This window comes from Heloderma suspectum, chromosome 1, assembly GCF_057233095.1.
Source record: "Heloderma suspectum isolate Gila_16-S chromosome 1, 16-S_ref, whole genome shotgun sequence".
Classification (NCBI taxonomy): Eukaryota; Metazoa; Chordata; class Lepidosauria; order Squamata; family Helodermatidae; genus Heloderma; species Heloderma suspectum.
The window spans coordinates 393,454,578-393,470,864 of NC_139458.1; the positions used below are offsets into that span (position 1 = coordinate 393,454,578).

Here is a 16,287-nt window from a genome sequence, read left to right on the forward strand (position 1 = left end):
TCGACATCTTGGGAATCAGCGAACTAAAATGGACAGGCATGGGCGAATTTAATTCAGGTGACCATCATATCTACTATTGTGGGCAAGAATCCCTTAGAAGAAATGGAGTAGCACTCATAGTCAACAAAAGGGTGGGAAAAGCAGTACTGGGGTACAATCTGAAAAATGATAGAATGATCTCAGTACGAATCCAAGGCAAACCATTCAACATCACAGTAATTCAAGTCTATGCCCCAACCACTGAGGCCGAAGAAGCTGAGGTTGATCGGTTCTATGAAGACCTACAACACCTTCTAGAACTAACACCAAAAAAAGATGCCCTCTTCATCATAGGGGATTGGAATGCTAAAGTAGGAAGTCAAGAAATCACCGGGATAACAGGCAGGCATGGCCTTGGTGTACAAAATGAAGCAGGACAAAAGCTAATAGAGTTTTGCCAAGAGAACATGCTGATCATAGCAAACACTCTTTTCCAACAGCACAAGAGGCGACTCTACACATGGACGTCACCAGATGGTCAATATCGAAATCAGATTGATTATGTCCTTTGCAGCCAAAGATGGAGAAGCTCCATACAGTCAGTAAAAACAAGACCTGGAGCTGACTGTGGCTCAGATCATGAGCTGCTTCTTGCAAAATTTCGGCTTAAATTGAAGAACGTCGGGAAAACCACTAAACCGTTCAGGTATGACCTAAATCATATCCCTGATGAATATACAGTGGAGGTGAGGAATAGATTTCAGGGATTAGACCTGATAGACAGAGTGCCTGAGGAACTATGGACGGAGGTCCGTAACATTGTTCAGGAGGCAGCAACGAAATCCATCCCAAAGAAAAAGAAATGCAAGAAAGCCAAGTGGCTGTCTGATGAGGCTTTACAAGTAGCTGAGGAAAGAAGAGAAGCGAAAAGCAAGGGAGAAAGGGGAAGATATACCCAACTGAATGCAGAGTTCCAGAGAATAGCAAGGAGAGACAAGAAGGCCTTCTTAAATGAACAATGCAAAGAAATCGAGGAAAACAACAGAATGGGAAAGACTAGAGATCTCTTCAAGAAAATTGGAGATCTCAAGGGAACGTTTTGTGCAAAGACGGGCATGATAAAGGACAAAGAAGGCAGGGACCTAACAGAAGCCGATGAGATTAAGAAGAGGTGGCAAGAATACACAGAAGAACTATACAGGAAAGATCTGAATGTCCCTGATAGCCATGATAGTGCGGTCACTGAACTTGAGCCGGACATCCTGGAGAGTGAAGTCAAGTGGGCCTTAGGAAGCATTAGTAACAACAAAGCTAGTGGAGATGACAGTATTCCAGCTGAGCTATTTAAAATCCTAAAAGATGATGCTGTTAAAGTGCTGCATTCAATATGCCAACAAATCTGGAACACTCAACAGTGGCCGCAAGACTGGAAAAGGTCAGTTTACATTCCAATTCCAAAGAAGGGCAACGCCAAAGAGTGTTCAAACTACCGCACAATTGCGCTCATTTCACATGCCAGCAAGGTGATGCTCAAAATCCTACAAGCTAGGCTTCAGCAGTATGCGAACCGAGAACTACCGGAAGTACAAGCTGGGTTTAGAAGAGGCAGAGGAACTAGAGATCAAATCGCCAACATTCGCTGCATCATGGAGAAAGCAAGAGAATTCCAGAAAAACGTTTATTTCTGCTTCATTGACTACGCTAAAGCCTTTGATTGTGTGGATCACAACAAACTGTGGCAAATTCTGAAAGTGATGGGAGTACCAGACCACCTTACCTGTCTCCTGAGAAACTTGTACGAGGGTCAAGAAGCAACAGTAAGAACCAGACATGGAACAACCGATTGGTTCAAAATTGGGAAAGGAGTACGACAAGGCTGCATATTGTCACCCTGCTTATTTAACTTATATGCAGAGTACATCATGAGAAATGCCGGGTTGGATGAATCAGAGGTCGGAATTAAGATTGCTGGGAGAATTATCAACAACCTCCGATATGCAGACGATACCACCCTAATGGCAGAAAGCGAAGAGGATCTCAAGAGCCTCTTGTTGAGGGTGAAAGAGGAGAGTGCAAAAGCTGGTTTGAAACTCAACATTAAAAAAACGAAGATCATGTCATCTGGCCCCATCACTTCCTGGCATATAGAAGGGGAAGAAATGGAAGCAGTGACAGATTTTACTTTCTTGGGCTCCAAGATCACCGCAGACGGTGACTGTAGCCATGAAATTAAAAGACGCTTGCTCCTTGGGAGGAAAGCTATGGCCAACCTAGACAGCATAGTAAGAAGCAGAGACATCACCTTGCCAACAAAGGTCCGTCTAATCAAAGCTATGGTTTTCCCAGTAGTAATGTATGGCTGTGAGAGCTGGACTATAAGGAAGGCTGAGCGCCGAAGAATTGATGCTTTCGAACTGTGGTGCTGGAGAAGACTCTTACGAGTGCCCTGGACTGCAAGGAGGTCAAATCAGTCCATCCTAAAGGAAATCAACCCTGAGTGCTCATTGGAAGGACAGATAATGAAGCTGAAGCTCCAATATTTTGGCCACCTAATGCGAAGAGAAAACTCCCTGGAAAAGACCCTGATGCTGGGAAAGACTGAAGGCAAAAGGAGAAGGGGACGACAGAGGATGAGATGGCTAGATAGCATCACGGATGCAATGAATATGAACTTGAGCACGCTCCGGGAGAGAGCGCAGGACAGGAAGGCCTGGCGTGCTATGGTCCATGGGGTCACGAAGAGTCGGACACGACTGAACGACTGAACAACAACAACCTAAGAATATACTATTTAGTATATTATTGTCACTTGAAAAAATAAGTAGCATTCTCACAGTAAGCTCTGCCTCTGAATAGCAAATTGTACACCCAATATAATTCAAGAACTGAAGTCAATTTCACTGTTGAGGGGAGGAGTAGAATCTTCATCATTGGCAGCTGTTAGGAGAAGGTTGGGAAAGCATTTGATTGGACTCATTTAGGTAGATTCAGGCTCTGAAGCATGTGGATATGACTGAAGGACCCTTTGAAATTAATTTCAATCCTATAAGATCCCAGGATGTGTCCACCAAAGGATATACCTTTTTTTTCAGTACTGGGTGTATTTGACTCTTGTGTAGTAGTATTTTCTGATCGTTCTTCACATTTGTTTTCACTGTCACACTGAGATGAATTTTTCAAATCTTCATCATGTTCTAACGTTTCTTCCAAAGATTCTGAAGGAGTTTCTGGAATATAATCATCATCATCCTGGTAATATTTTCTGCGATAGTCCTTTTCATAAGGAATTCTCAGACATATATTTACTTCAAATATTGGTGAATATTCTGCCTCTCCTTTCAGTTGCCTTTTCACTTCTTCCAGTATCTAAATTTTTATGATGATATAATTAAAACTAAAATGGTTGACATTGTAAAAGTTTTTCTTCATTCAAATGCAAATGGCAGAACAATTGTACAATGTTGGAGACAATCATAATAAAATGAAGTGTTTCATTCTGGAATAAATAATTCAGCAAAAAAGATTAACATAGTGAAGGTTAGAAAAGCATAAACCATGGCATTAATTTATTCCATATACATGTTCATTCTTTTAGTCAATACTCCTTGCAGAATATCCTTGTTTGTCTATTCTGTGTTGAGAAAACTATTCCACACTGTAGCATCATGTACTTTAAATGTACCACAGCTACCCATAGAAATAATAACAACAACAACAACAACAACGACATTCATGATGGCCAAGTGCATTATGAAATTATGTGAAAAGGATGGAGTCTGAAGGATTAATGAAAATTATTATTTTTTAATTATCCCTCAAGAAACATGACAATCAGTACAATCAGGAGGTACAATATGAAAATCTTTCTTAATTATATTGTATGTGAATTTTTAAAAATAGGAAGGAAATGGTCTTACAAAATGTTATTATTTGCCCTGTCCATGCAACAAAGAAGAATACACTCTTGGCATAGTTAAAAACAACAACCCATCTGGGATCAAATAAATATGCCAAATGTATTTGTTGTTGCTTAGAGAGACTTTTTTTCTTTGAGGAACAGACACACGGGGGCTGCTTTTTGAGAAACATAAGCCTAAAACGTATCCACCTTTAAGCTGCAATCCTATACTTACCTCCAAGTAAGTCTTGTTTATCTCAACAGGACTTACTTTTGAGCTGACACGTATATAATTACAGTTAATTAATATTGTTTTACTTATATTTGAAGTCAAAATGGAAATATTTTAACTTTGAAGTCAGGGTATAAATGAATTACAGCACCAAGGCTGGTTCAGAGGATGGCAACAAGGGAGATGGCCTTCTCATGGGTAGCCCGACAATTATGAAATGCTCTCCCCATTGAGGTCTGCCTAGCACCAACATTGTCATCTTTTCAGCACCAGGTTAAGACTTTCCTCTACTGTCAGGCATTTGGTGGCATATGATGGGTTTTTTTTTATGTTAATAATGACATTGATGTATTTATTATTAATGTAATAATAAACAAAATTTAATGTTAGTTGCTTTATCAGGTCCTGGTATTTTATTGTTGTTTTTAGCAGTTTTAAATTGTTTTAAACTTTTATACGTTAAATATTTTATATTATGTTTTTATCATGTTGTATTTCGGGTTGTATTTTTTGTGAACCATCGAGAGAGCTTCAGCTATTCGGCAGTATAGAAATTAAATAAATGAAATTAATCAATAAATGAATAAGAGACCAATTCTAAGGCCCATAGACAGAGTCTAGTTACCCATAGAATAGTTTGGATTCCTGGATCTGAGGTTGGAAACGGCACTCCAACCTTGGACCCAGGAGTCTGAGCTCCCCTGCCCTGCCCCCTTGCAGCCCGTGAGGAAAGAACTGCACTGGTGACCTCAGAGGGACAGGAAAGGGGACATGTCAGTGGGTGGGGAGGGAGGGGAGGGGTTATGCCGTATCACCAGGCTTCCCCAGCCTCCTTTCCTCCTCCTCCTTGATGCCTCAGCTAGATGGGTGAAAAAACCCATCTAGCTCAATTGCAGAGTGCGAGGCATGCCATGCCTCTCACTCTGCACTGGATACTCATGACCCTCTGAGTTCCGAGGCTTACGAGTGTCAAGGATGGATCCAATAGCATTGCGCCCTAAGTTAAATACATAAACTTAGTTTAAATTAAATATATAACAAGAGTGGAAATTGTTCAAATAAAAAGCCCAGAATTAATTGCAGTATGTAGAACTATTTTAAATCCCAGCCATAATTTATGCAATTATGCATTATCTGGTATCCAGATTCAATTTACCTTGTCTATATCATGGATAGTAACAATTTCACGTTGCGTTTCAGGTTCCTTTGAATGGCACAGTGATTCCTGAAATCCCTGGAAATGACTGCTTTGAAGTATCCATAGACATCTGTTTTCAGTAGTCAATATGCTATTAGCTCTCTCAACTGTGTTTTTATAAGATCTGCATATGTAAAATATTTCTAAATTATATTTAAATAAAGCAATCATTTTTTATATTTTCTTAAATATCTCTGTATCCTGCTTTCTCCAAGGTGCTCAGGCCAGCATACCTGGGCTAATCTTATTGTTACCTACTTTAACAGAGCAATCCTAAATGCAGAGGACCGCTGGAGTTACCCTGGCGCAAATTTACAGGCATCCAACCACCCTCTGGCCATGAGGGGGAGGAGCAGCCACAGGGAAAAGAAAAGCAATGCTGGCAGGGGAAAATAGCCACTCCTGCAATATCTGGCAGCAACCATTCAGGAGCCCCCAGCCACAACACACACTCCCATCAATGGCACACACATAGGCTGCCTATCTGTTGCCAGTAAAGCCAGCAGCATGCCAGGAGTTTCTGCTCTGCAACCTTGTTTTGCAGCCTCACGCATATAATTCCATTGACTTTAACAGAGCTGAGGGAAAAGATGCTCTGTAGAAAAATGATGTGAGGGTGGGGGTGAGCGGGAAAGAAAAGTGAAAATCAAGGGGGTGGGGTAAGAAAAGTGGGAATCCAGATAAGGGGATGCTCCCAACATTTTATCTCCCACAGCAATTTGTGGCAGAGCCTGGGACACATTTTCAAAATGTCAAATGTGCCCACATGCCCCAAACGGTTTCCTACCCCTGTACTACATCAAATAGGACGTTACAAGATATTGTACCTCCAGCCTTAACAACTTAGCCATTTGGAGTATTTGTTCAGCATATGGCCTAGCATCCTCTTTGGAACCTTCATAGCAGAGGAGAGGAATAGCCTTTCGCTCTGTCTGAAGTTCCCACTCCTGACCAGTTAGAAAGTTTGATCCCTGAAGTTTGATCTTGGGAGACAAGATAGATAGGGCCACCAATAAGGACAATTCAGAATCTGAAACTGGGTCTTCTATTCCCAAAGGGAGAATAGCAAGTGGGGCAGCAGTCATAGAGGAACAGCTGGAGAGATTGGTATAATGGGTGTGGGTACTGCTGATGACTGGGTATTGGAGCGTTTCCAGAGGAAACCAGAGAGAATTTAACTGAAGTAACTAATACAGCCTGGTGAGCATCCAAAGTTGTATATGCTGCCACTAGAATCAAAGTAGTACTCAGGCCCAAGCCCAGCACCAAGGACACAGCGATGGAGGAAAGTGGTGTTGGAATGGCCATCATGAGGCATATAAGTGCCAGCGATATCAAAGCATGTGCAGAGGCCAGAAGAATCAAAGACACTGACTTAGATAGCATGACCAATGGCAGTTCTAACCCGTCTTCAATCCTGGGAGGATACGGCAATAGTGTCGAACAAGTGGCAGAGACTGGGTACTAATGGCCATTATATTGGGGCGGGACTTACTGATTTTGACAATGGTAATCATGGGGAAAGTAATATGATGAATGACAGTAAGAGGCATGGCCCCATCGGATGTCCTTTGGTGTGCAGAACCACCACAATTCCCACCAAAGTATTCAGAAGAACTATGCTCCCAATATCCTGGACTGAGATAGAAAGTGATATGCTCTAGTGGTCTTGGAAAATAAGTCCAATTCTTGGAAGTAGCGTTTTGAAGGCAACTTGCACAGAGTGGGCAAGTGTCAGGTGTTACCCAGAGAACAATACCAAGAGTGAGGAGGATCACGAACCAAGTGAAACGTATGTTCAACCTCTGGGTAAGGTCAATAATTCCTCCCTCTGATGTTGGCAATAATTCCTCCACTGATACAGTCAGACTTGAGCAACAAAACCAGAGGCAATGCTTCCACTAGTGGGATCTGTGAGGAAATAACAAATCTTTCTAAGACCAGTGTAGCTGGGGAAAGGAGTATTGGTCACCTCCTGCTATGCAAGTTGCTCCATTGCAGGGAGCTTCATAGGCCAGGTCAGATTTGATATATTGGTCAGTATTGATCTACAGGTCTTTTGGTTTGCTTCGAGACCAAGTATGACTCTGGAGACTTATCCTTTTCTTAGAACACTCAGAATAACCTGCTCCATGACATTTTGATGCTGGTTTAACTAGAAACTTTACCATCAGCTTGGAGCCAGGAGTTGGAAGTGCAATTAGGATACTGGAGGGAGAGTGATGTCAGGCAGTACCGAGCCCAATTCCAACACAAACAGCCCTGTCACTAAAGGAACCATTGCACATTCCCCTAGAAATTGAAGTATTGCCAAAGCTCGAAGGCATGACCTCCTGCTCCATTAGGATGCTGCTCAATGCAGCAAGTGTTGATGGGTAACACTAAGGGAATTTACTGGAGTCTGCTGCTTGAAGTGCCTTCTCCCACAGGAGAGCAGTAAGCCATGAGGCCCTGTTCCATCTGACTTGTCTGGTACAGGCAAGCCAATGTTTCCAGGTGACTCTCAAACAAAGGTGACACAGATTGTGGCCATCTGAAGGTTGTAACTTACTGCCACAAGACAAGAACTTGCAGAAAAACAGCATTCTTTGGGCCATAGCCCAAAGAGAGCTGCCAGAAAAAACAAGCAACTGAAGTGACAATAATAACTAAAAATGCAAATGGACAATGTAGAAAGTGTGGGAAGATACAAAGAACAAATAAACAAATAGAAAAGCAGAAAAAACAGAACTCATTCCTTGTTTTTTTCTTTAGCCTAGTGCAAAAGTATCCTGAAGCTACTGCTGTGGTGAACAAAAGAAAACTGAGGAAGAATGTGGCAGCCATGTCCCTTGAGTGTATTATCAGTGAGTGGGGGCAGGGCTTCTGCCAAAACTCTAGCCAAGCTATATAAGTTTCCCAAAAGGAGCTCTGCTCAGGTGCAGAACCCATATATATGACTGCACTGAGACCACGAAGAACATTAAATTAAACCATTAAATATATGGGAAATGTTACTTAACAGTACCGTTAGTGTTTAGCAATTTCAGTCAGTAGAACAGAGATTATACTTAGCCCTTTACTCATATTTCATACCAAGCATTTGCTCCAAGGAATTCTTTTTATAATTTTTCAAAATAAGTCACCTATTCTTATTACCATGGGTATTAACATGGAATTTTGTATACAATACAATGAAAGAAGAGGTTTTGGATGAGTGCTTTCATCAAAAACAGGCAAAAATAACCTTTTAAGGTCTTCATTTGTTTTCTCTTTTGAAATGGTCATATTACTGGACCCTTCAAATATCTCTGTAAGATTATTTAAAGCATTGTGAACCAATTTGCGAAGCAGTTCTTGAAAGATCCTGTCAACAAGCTGAAGAAACCTAGAAAACCGTTCCATAACGTGCCGCCATCCAGCTATCTCAAAGTGTTTTGGTTTCTCTTTGGTATCATCTGGTAAATGCTGAAAAAGCTGTTCAGCTCCTTTCATTTCTGCCACCTAAAGCATTGTAAAAACAAATTTGGAAAATAAATCAATATATGCTAAATATCCCTTCTTCAGATTGAACTTTCTCTCATTTTGCTATACTTGCCATTCTCTATTAGGTTTGCTTCCACTGAAATAATTCTCTGTCATGGGAGTACATTTAAAATTCATTCTCATAATAACAGAAGTATTTACCTAGTGAATTTCTATTCTTCTCATGGATAGGAAGGTATTCCTGAATGGGTTAGATCCCATCCTGGGGACCAGGAAGGCAAGGCTGAAAAAGCTACTTCCAGTAAGTGGGAACTACTCATCAATCTCCATCACTAAACAATAGCTTGGCAATGACCATGAAATGACCATGAAAAAGCAAGGCCAATGAAATCCAGTAACTCAAGGTAGAATACTTAGAACCAAGGAACCAGAGACTGTGAGGATACAAAAAAACTAATAGGATGGGCAGAATATTTCCCCCATCCATGAGAAGAACAGGCATTCGCCAGATGAGAATTTCCATTTATCTTAACTGATAAGAGCGCAATCCAACTGCAGAAACAAAAACACCTACCATTCCCCCTTAAAAAACATGAAAAAGTTGACGGGCCTCTTGGTCCATCTAGCTTCCTTACCTCTCGATGAGCAGGACTGGCAATAGAAAGGGTCGTAGATCTAGTGCAGGAGTGGGAAACTTCCACAAAGGGTCAGGGAGTCAGGGGGCCACATTTTCCCCTGGTTCCCACAGTGGCACAGCAGCAGCAACAAGAAAAAAGTGGCCATTTTAACAATGAAAAGCTGCTGAATGTTGGTGACGTTGGCTATTTTGCTTTTACATGGAGCTTTTTTCCCTCTTGCTGCTACACCACTGAATTTTAGCATTAGCAGCAGAGCACTGGGGAGCCACCGAAAAAGAAGTGGCGCATGCAGCCCGTGGGCCACACGTTGCCCATGTCTGATCTGGTGGATCCATGTCACTCCTTTCCCATCCCTACCCATCCCCTTTTTTCTTCCTCCAACCTTCTTCTAAGGTTGCTGTTGTGACCTTGGTAGATTTGCCACAGCAGAGCTTTCCACCGTGGTTGGGAAGGAGAGAATCCCCGCTGAGATTTCCCCTTCCCCCGAGGTCATAGCTGTGTCTCAGGGGCAGGAGGGGAAACCTCACCATCCTCTGGCCCCTGGGACACCTGGCAGGGACCACAGGATTGCTCTATAAATCATGTGTTCTAGGAGAGAGCTACAGTCATTCCCCATCTAGTCTCTCCACCTTATTGAAACAGAAGGGAATGAAATATACTTTGAAAAATACAAAGAAACCCCCAAAAGTATGCCCTTTCTCTTGCCATTAAAGTTTTTAAACATAGCTGAAGTGTATTCAAGAATTAATATATTCAAGATAAAAGTACAAAAATAAAAAGGAACTTAAGTAATTACCTTTAAGAAAGCACACTGAATTACTTTGATTACTTTATCTTTAAAGGCTTGTATCTGAGCAAGTGCCTGTTGACTTTGTTGATATTGTTTCTCACAAAATTCTCCCAAAGTGTATGTGTAGGATGTGTCTATCTAAGGAAACAAAAACAAAAGAAAATTATCATAAATAGCCAAATTCCCCTGAAGCTGGTGCAAGTTCCTGGGCTGTTTTAAACCACTCCTTTCACCCATCCAGGCAAATAGCAAGGGATTACATGGCATCAGCACTAAAATGCAAAGCAGGGGGGAAGAACAAAAGTCAAGTAAACAAAATAAAACCTTGTTTTGCCTGTCAAGTCTATTATTCTCAATGTAAACATAGTAGTCAACTTGGAGAGACCTCCTTCTTTTAAGCCAGGAAAATGGCTTCAGATCACACTGGGAGCTTTCCCCTTGCCTTCCTGCACTAGTAAACTACAAAGCACAGCTGCAACAAATATATAACATCAGAAACAAACCAATTATCCCCTACATGGCATAGGTTCCAACTAGGACATAGGATGAATGAGAATAGAATACGTCTTATTTTCTTTGTGTTTTCTCTCACCATGTTCCATTTTCCTATACATAGGTTCCAACTAGGACCTATGTACACTTATCAACATGGCATGTTTAAAGATACAATCGTCTATTTTATTTAACCATATGGTATTAAGAATTGTACACAAGTTTTACTAGCTTGATTTTCTGATTTCTTATATAAATCAGTCATAACGCTTTCATCATTTCGCAAATGGAACCTTAACAAATGGAAATACTAATACATTTAAATTATATTGCATTTTTGCTGATTTCCTGAGTTTTGCTGGCTTCCACAATATGTATTTCCGTATTAGAGAGCAATCCTATGGCCCCTAGACAGTGTCTGGGGGCATAGGATACTTCGGATTCCTGGATCCAAAACCGGAGACAGTGCTCCGACCTCAGACCCAGAAGTCCGAGCTCCCCACCCCCTCCCCTGCCCCTTCACAGCTGGCATGGAGAGAACTGTGTGGGCTGCCTCTATGAGCTTGCAAACATACTGGTGGGCGGCGAGGGGAAAGTACTGGGGAAGTGGGGATATGACCTATCCCTAGCCTCCATCTCTCCCCTTCCCCTCGCCCTCAGCTAGAGGGGCATTAGATAGACCTGAAATACAGAGTGGGGGAAACGTGGAGGCGAAGATCACCTACACACTGCTCCCGCTCTACATAGGATTCCCATCAGCCTCCAGGTTCAGAGGCTGACAGGAATCCCAATAGGACTGCACCCTTAGTAATTGTTATATTTAAATTTATATAAGCTTTTTCCCTATCCATTTGTAATATTGTTTCTCACCTTTATGAAATGAATAGCTTTGTCTTCTGAAAATCTGTGCCTCTCAAGGTTACCCGCATCCACACACAATCCTTGGATATAAAGCAAACATCTTTGTAATATCTCATCAGCAAAAAACAGTTGCTCATACAGCACCATTCTGCAAACAAGAAAAGAAGTTCTAAGTCTAAAAACCATATAAGTTCTCATTTTATAGTAACATATTTTAGGTAAAAACTTCAAATTGCATCTAAAAATAAGTATTGCATCTAAAAATCATGATTCTAACTTTGATTGTCATCTAAATTTTAAATACTTGACCTGCAATCTCCAGGTCCATATAGATGTTATATCGCCTCTGGAGCAATTCTTTTCAGATGATGATCTGGAGACTTCTGAGCCAAATGTCCCTGGGGAACAACACTCTTCAGGGGATACTGGGGCTGACCAAGAAGGTCCTGGGCCCTCAGGAGAGAGGACTTCAGATCTTCCTCCTCGAAAGGTGAACAGTTCTGCTTCCAAGTCAGAGGGGGATGGTGAGCCACCAGCCAGGCCCCAAGAATGGCAATGCCTGAAGGTACAAGCTAGGGATGTTGGAGAAATCCGCAACGGAACCAAATGGGTTCGGATTTTTATGAATCTAACCTGCAGATGAGTAGCGAACCGGCTTTCCCCATCAGGCAGATTCTGTGGACTTGCGCACTGCTTTTCTAACTTTCCCAAATGTTGTGGAAATTTTGTGGTAGAAAAACACGAAAAACAAAAAAACCTGGCCAGAAATGCACATTTCTGCCATACCCTAAGGCATGAAAATATGCATTGGGGGGATTTGCGCATTTGAGGGGATCTGCACATTTTCGCACATGCAAAAATGCGCAAATTCGCATTTGGGCAATGTGACTTTGCGCAAATTTGGAAACTAAAAAAATCCTATTCCATCGATGGCCAGACGAGAGAATGAAAAGTGCCTGTCAACCCACAGAACACAGACAGAACGGATTTTACCCAATCCGTACATCCCTAGTACAGGCTCAGGCCATGGCCAGACAAAGGAGTGCTCACTTGCAAAAAAGGACTCCTCAGGAGAAGGTGACTCCTCATGAGCAGGGCTCTGGCCAGAGAGCTCTAATGGACTGCAACCAAGCCCTGGATGTCTTCAGTGTCTGACTAGCCAGTGCTGGAAGCAACGCCATTCTTGTAGCTCCACTGTTTTCTATCTTCCCTCCTGGACCTTGCCTTGTGATTGATGCTCTGTGCTCCTGGGCCTTGGACTCCTTTTTGACTCTGCTTCTGGATTGTGAAACATATCTGACTGCCTAATGGCGTTTTGACCTTTGCCCATTATCTCGACTACTCCTGCCTTAGCCTGAACCCCACTGGACTGAAACCTGTGTGCTTGAACATTTGCCTGTTTCATTACCTTGCTTTTTGGTTCATCCCTTCACTCAGAGACTGCTGCAGCCAATGCAGGACAATAGGCCAATTCTGTACAAGCACATTGGTTTTTAATTCATTTACCATGCAACAGCTCTTATTACTACCAAACTGGTTGTGGCTTTTTAAGATTTCACATTGGGAGTTGTTGACAAACCTCTAGCCCTGAATATATACATATTTTTGTTCCATATGCATATTAAACAGCTCCTCTTGTTTGCCATACAACATGACAATATCAAAACAGATTATTTCTATCCTGTGTTTCTTCAAGGAGGCTGTTCAGAGTGTGCAGGATCCGTAACTTCTTAGATTGCTCTGAACGTCTCCTAAAGGATTTAGTTTGACCATGATGTAAAATAGCAGAAGAGTGCAGTTCCATGCGTTAGTGAAGGTTACCTTAACCAAATCCAACTGGGAGTACCCTGGTACATGTATCCATATGAAATGCATGCTTTAAAACATCAAACGCTATGTTCTGGTATGGTGGAAGTGGCTGAGAAGGGAGTGTGGTTTCTCCCACTCTGTATATGTACAGAAGGGGTGCAAAAAAAATTCCCTCCCTCTGCTCCAATACTGCTCACCAACTGTATACATGTATGTGGTTGTGCTTGCACATGTATTTTTGTGTGTGGAGTAGGTTGGTCTGATGGAGAGGGCAAAGGAAGGGTATTTCCTTTACACATACAGGAGAATAAGCTGGTAGAATTCTGTATTGTACTTCTTCAGACTAAAAGTTGGGGATACCATTTTTTTTAATGTTCTCTGATGTACAAAAAAATCCGTGCAATTAAAATACCAAAAACATATCAGGAAGAAAAGTCCTATCCTAGGTCTCTCAATGCTGTGCTAGTTTTCTAGTAGCAGGGAACTTTTATGTAGGAGAGCATTCAAAAATGTGCGTCACTCACCTGCATTTTGAAAAGGTAAAGTTCACTACCACCTCAGGGTTCCACCATTTCATTTCCACCTGAATGTGCTCCCCTCTGGTTGGTTTCAGACGTAACACTAAGCCATGGTGGGAAAGCAGCATGAGCTGCCCATGATGGGCTAGCATGTCATGGGCGGGGGGCATTTTTCCCACCCATGATGAGTTAATTCTCCTGATTAAGCCACCCTCAGAACCCACGCTCTGCAGTAAGGGTTATTTTACCTATGGTGGGTTAGCATGTTGTCTGTTGCACCAGCATGGGTTACAGAGATCACCTACAGAGCTGCTCGGGAAGAGCAGCCAAAAACGCTGCTGCCACTCAACTCCACAAGCGATCTCTATTCCTGCCACAAAGGAAGCTGGGATACCTGCCCAACTGGGTAGGAGGACAACAGGAGGAGAAGGGGTGAAGAGGGTGGGGTGAAATAAACTACTCTGTGTAGCTTATTTGCCTGATTGTCTGACAGGAGCACAGTAGGTTGTTTGTATAACCAACTACCCAGGGCAGCTTGCCACCCGCTATGGGTTAGCGTGATGTGCGAACAGCCCCAGTGTGTATATAATCCTTGACCATTGATCATGCTGGCTGGGGCTGATGTATATTGTAGTCAAAAACATCTAGAGGGCACCAGGTTGCCTACCCCTGGTGTTATGCATGGTCTGTGTGTGTGCGCGCGTGCATGAGATATACATTCACAACTATGCATGTGAATGTAACTGTATGTTTATGGTGGAGGATGGGCTGCAAGGTCCACCATCACTATAAATCATGACCCCCACACACATATTTTGTAAAACAACAACAACCTAAAATGTTCACTTCTGATTTACACAGTTATACAAAATGAAAAACAATACTGTGACAAACCAACCCCCTCCCGCACTTTCTGTAAACACCAACTGAACAAAGAGCATGCCAAGGCTGCAAACAGACCCAAAATTTACATCTCTATACATCCCAGACTGACTCTCCCCCTCAGCTTATATTAAAGAGATATTGTAGAAATCACCCAGAGGATACATGACAGGTCCTCCCAGGCTAGGGATTGGTAACTTTGAATTTCCTTCTCTGGGAGCAGCTCAACTCCCATAGAAATACCTGTATTGTGAATTATTTTTCTTTGCTTTTGGCTGATTAGCAAAAAGTAAAGACAAGGCTAAGCCAGGCTCAGAGCCCAGGTGGCCCTCATTCCCCCCTCCCACCCACCACCAACTGAAAGCTGTTTTGCTGAGTTATTCTTAGGTTCCTGATAAATTTAATGAGTTACTTTGATGTTTAATTTTATTTTAAAACAAACTGAATATTTCTGAACTTCTCCCTGCTTGGTTTTTTAATAAATACATTGAATTGGAAATGATTGATTTTATTCTCTTGCCTAGCCTGGGGTTGGTCTTAGCCGTGTGCTGAATTGCTTGGCAAACATGCTAACTTGGTTCTTAATGAGTTTAAAGGAAGCTCTAAAACAGGGCTCTATCCTTGTCGATAAAAAACATCATATGTCTACCCACATGAACAGAATAAAAGTGCAATCCTATGCATGTTTAGACAGAATGCCTTATCTATGGCTGGCTGGGAAATGCTGGGAGCTGTAGGACTTTTTTCTGCCTAAACATGCTTAGGATTATGCCCTAAGGAACATTTAAAAATATGTGAGAGGTGGCAGCACTACCTCTGAGGAATATAGACAAAAGGGTGTCTTGCAGGCTGTTCTACTCCACAGGGTTAGAGGTGCAGTCACACCAGTTTATCATAACTGCATAGCTTATTTACTAGCTTTTTCAGAGGTTAGCTTCTTAAATTGTTTACACTAATAGCTGCTGTTCATACTTACTTGCTCTTTTTTATTTTTGATCTCTTAACATTGTTTTTCCAGTTGATAAAATATTTCTTCTTTCTGGAAAGAAAATAACAAATTTAAAGAAAGGCAGAAAGAGACCAGGAAGATCACATACTCAAAAAGATTATTGAGCCACAATGTATAATTCTGTTTTGTACAACTATCACCAACAAGCAATACTAAAATATTTAACAGCAGATCATGGTCAGAGGGTGCAAATGTAGTATTTTTGTTATTTATATAAAACCATCAGTATATGTGAACTTTACAGAACACCAAAGCAACAACAACAACAACAACAACAACAACAACAACAACAGCCAGGCCTCTGTTCCAGGGAATATATGATCTAAACTTCAACAGTGAGTGTGTTGTAGCGGTTAGAGCAGGAGTGGGCAGCTCCAGTTGTTTTGGCCTATAACTCCCATCAACTCTAGCCAGCACAGCCAATAATGAGGGATCATGTGTGTTGTAGGCCAAAACATCTGGAGTTGCCCATCTTTGGGTTACAGTGTTGGACGAAGACTGGGGACACCCAGGTTT

General features: G+C 41.9%; 1 protein-coding gene across 1 annotated transcript in view; it reads right to left on the reverse strand.

The window, feature by feature from the left end:
• The window catches only part of DNAH14 (dynein axonemal heavy chain 14), a 237,827-nt gene that overhangs the window by 208,664 nt on the left and 12,876 nt on the right, over positions 1 to 16,287 (reverse strand). The window contains 6 exon segments of the mRNA XM_084820967.1: positions 3,060 to 3,345; positions 5,266 to 5,431; positions 8,534 to 8,790; positions 10,207 to 10,338; positions 11,563 to 11,701; positions 15,739 to 15,801. Of these exon segments, the coding sequence (XP_084677093.1) occupies positions 3,060 to 3,345; positions 5,266 to 5,431; positions 8,534 to 8,790; positions 10,207 to 10,338; positions 11,563 to 11,701; positions 15,739 to 15,801 (1,043 nt within the window).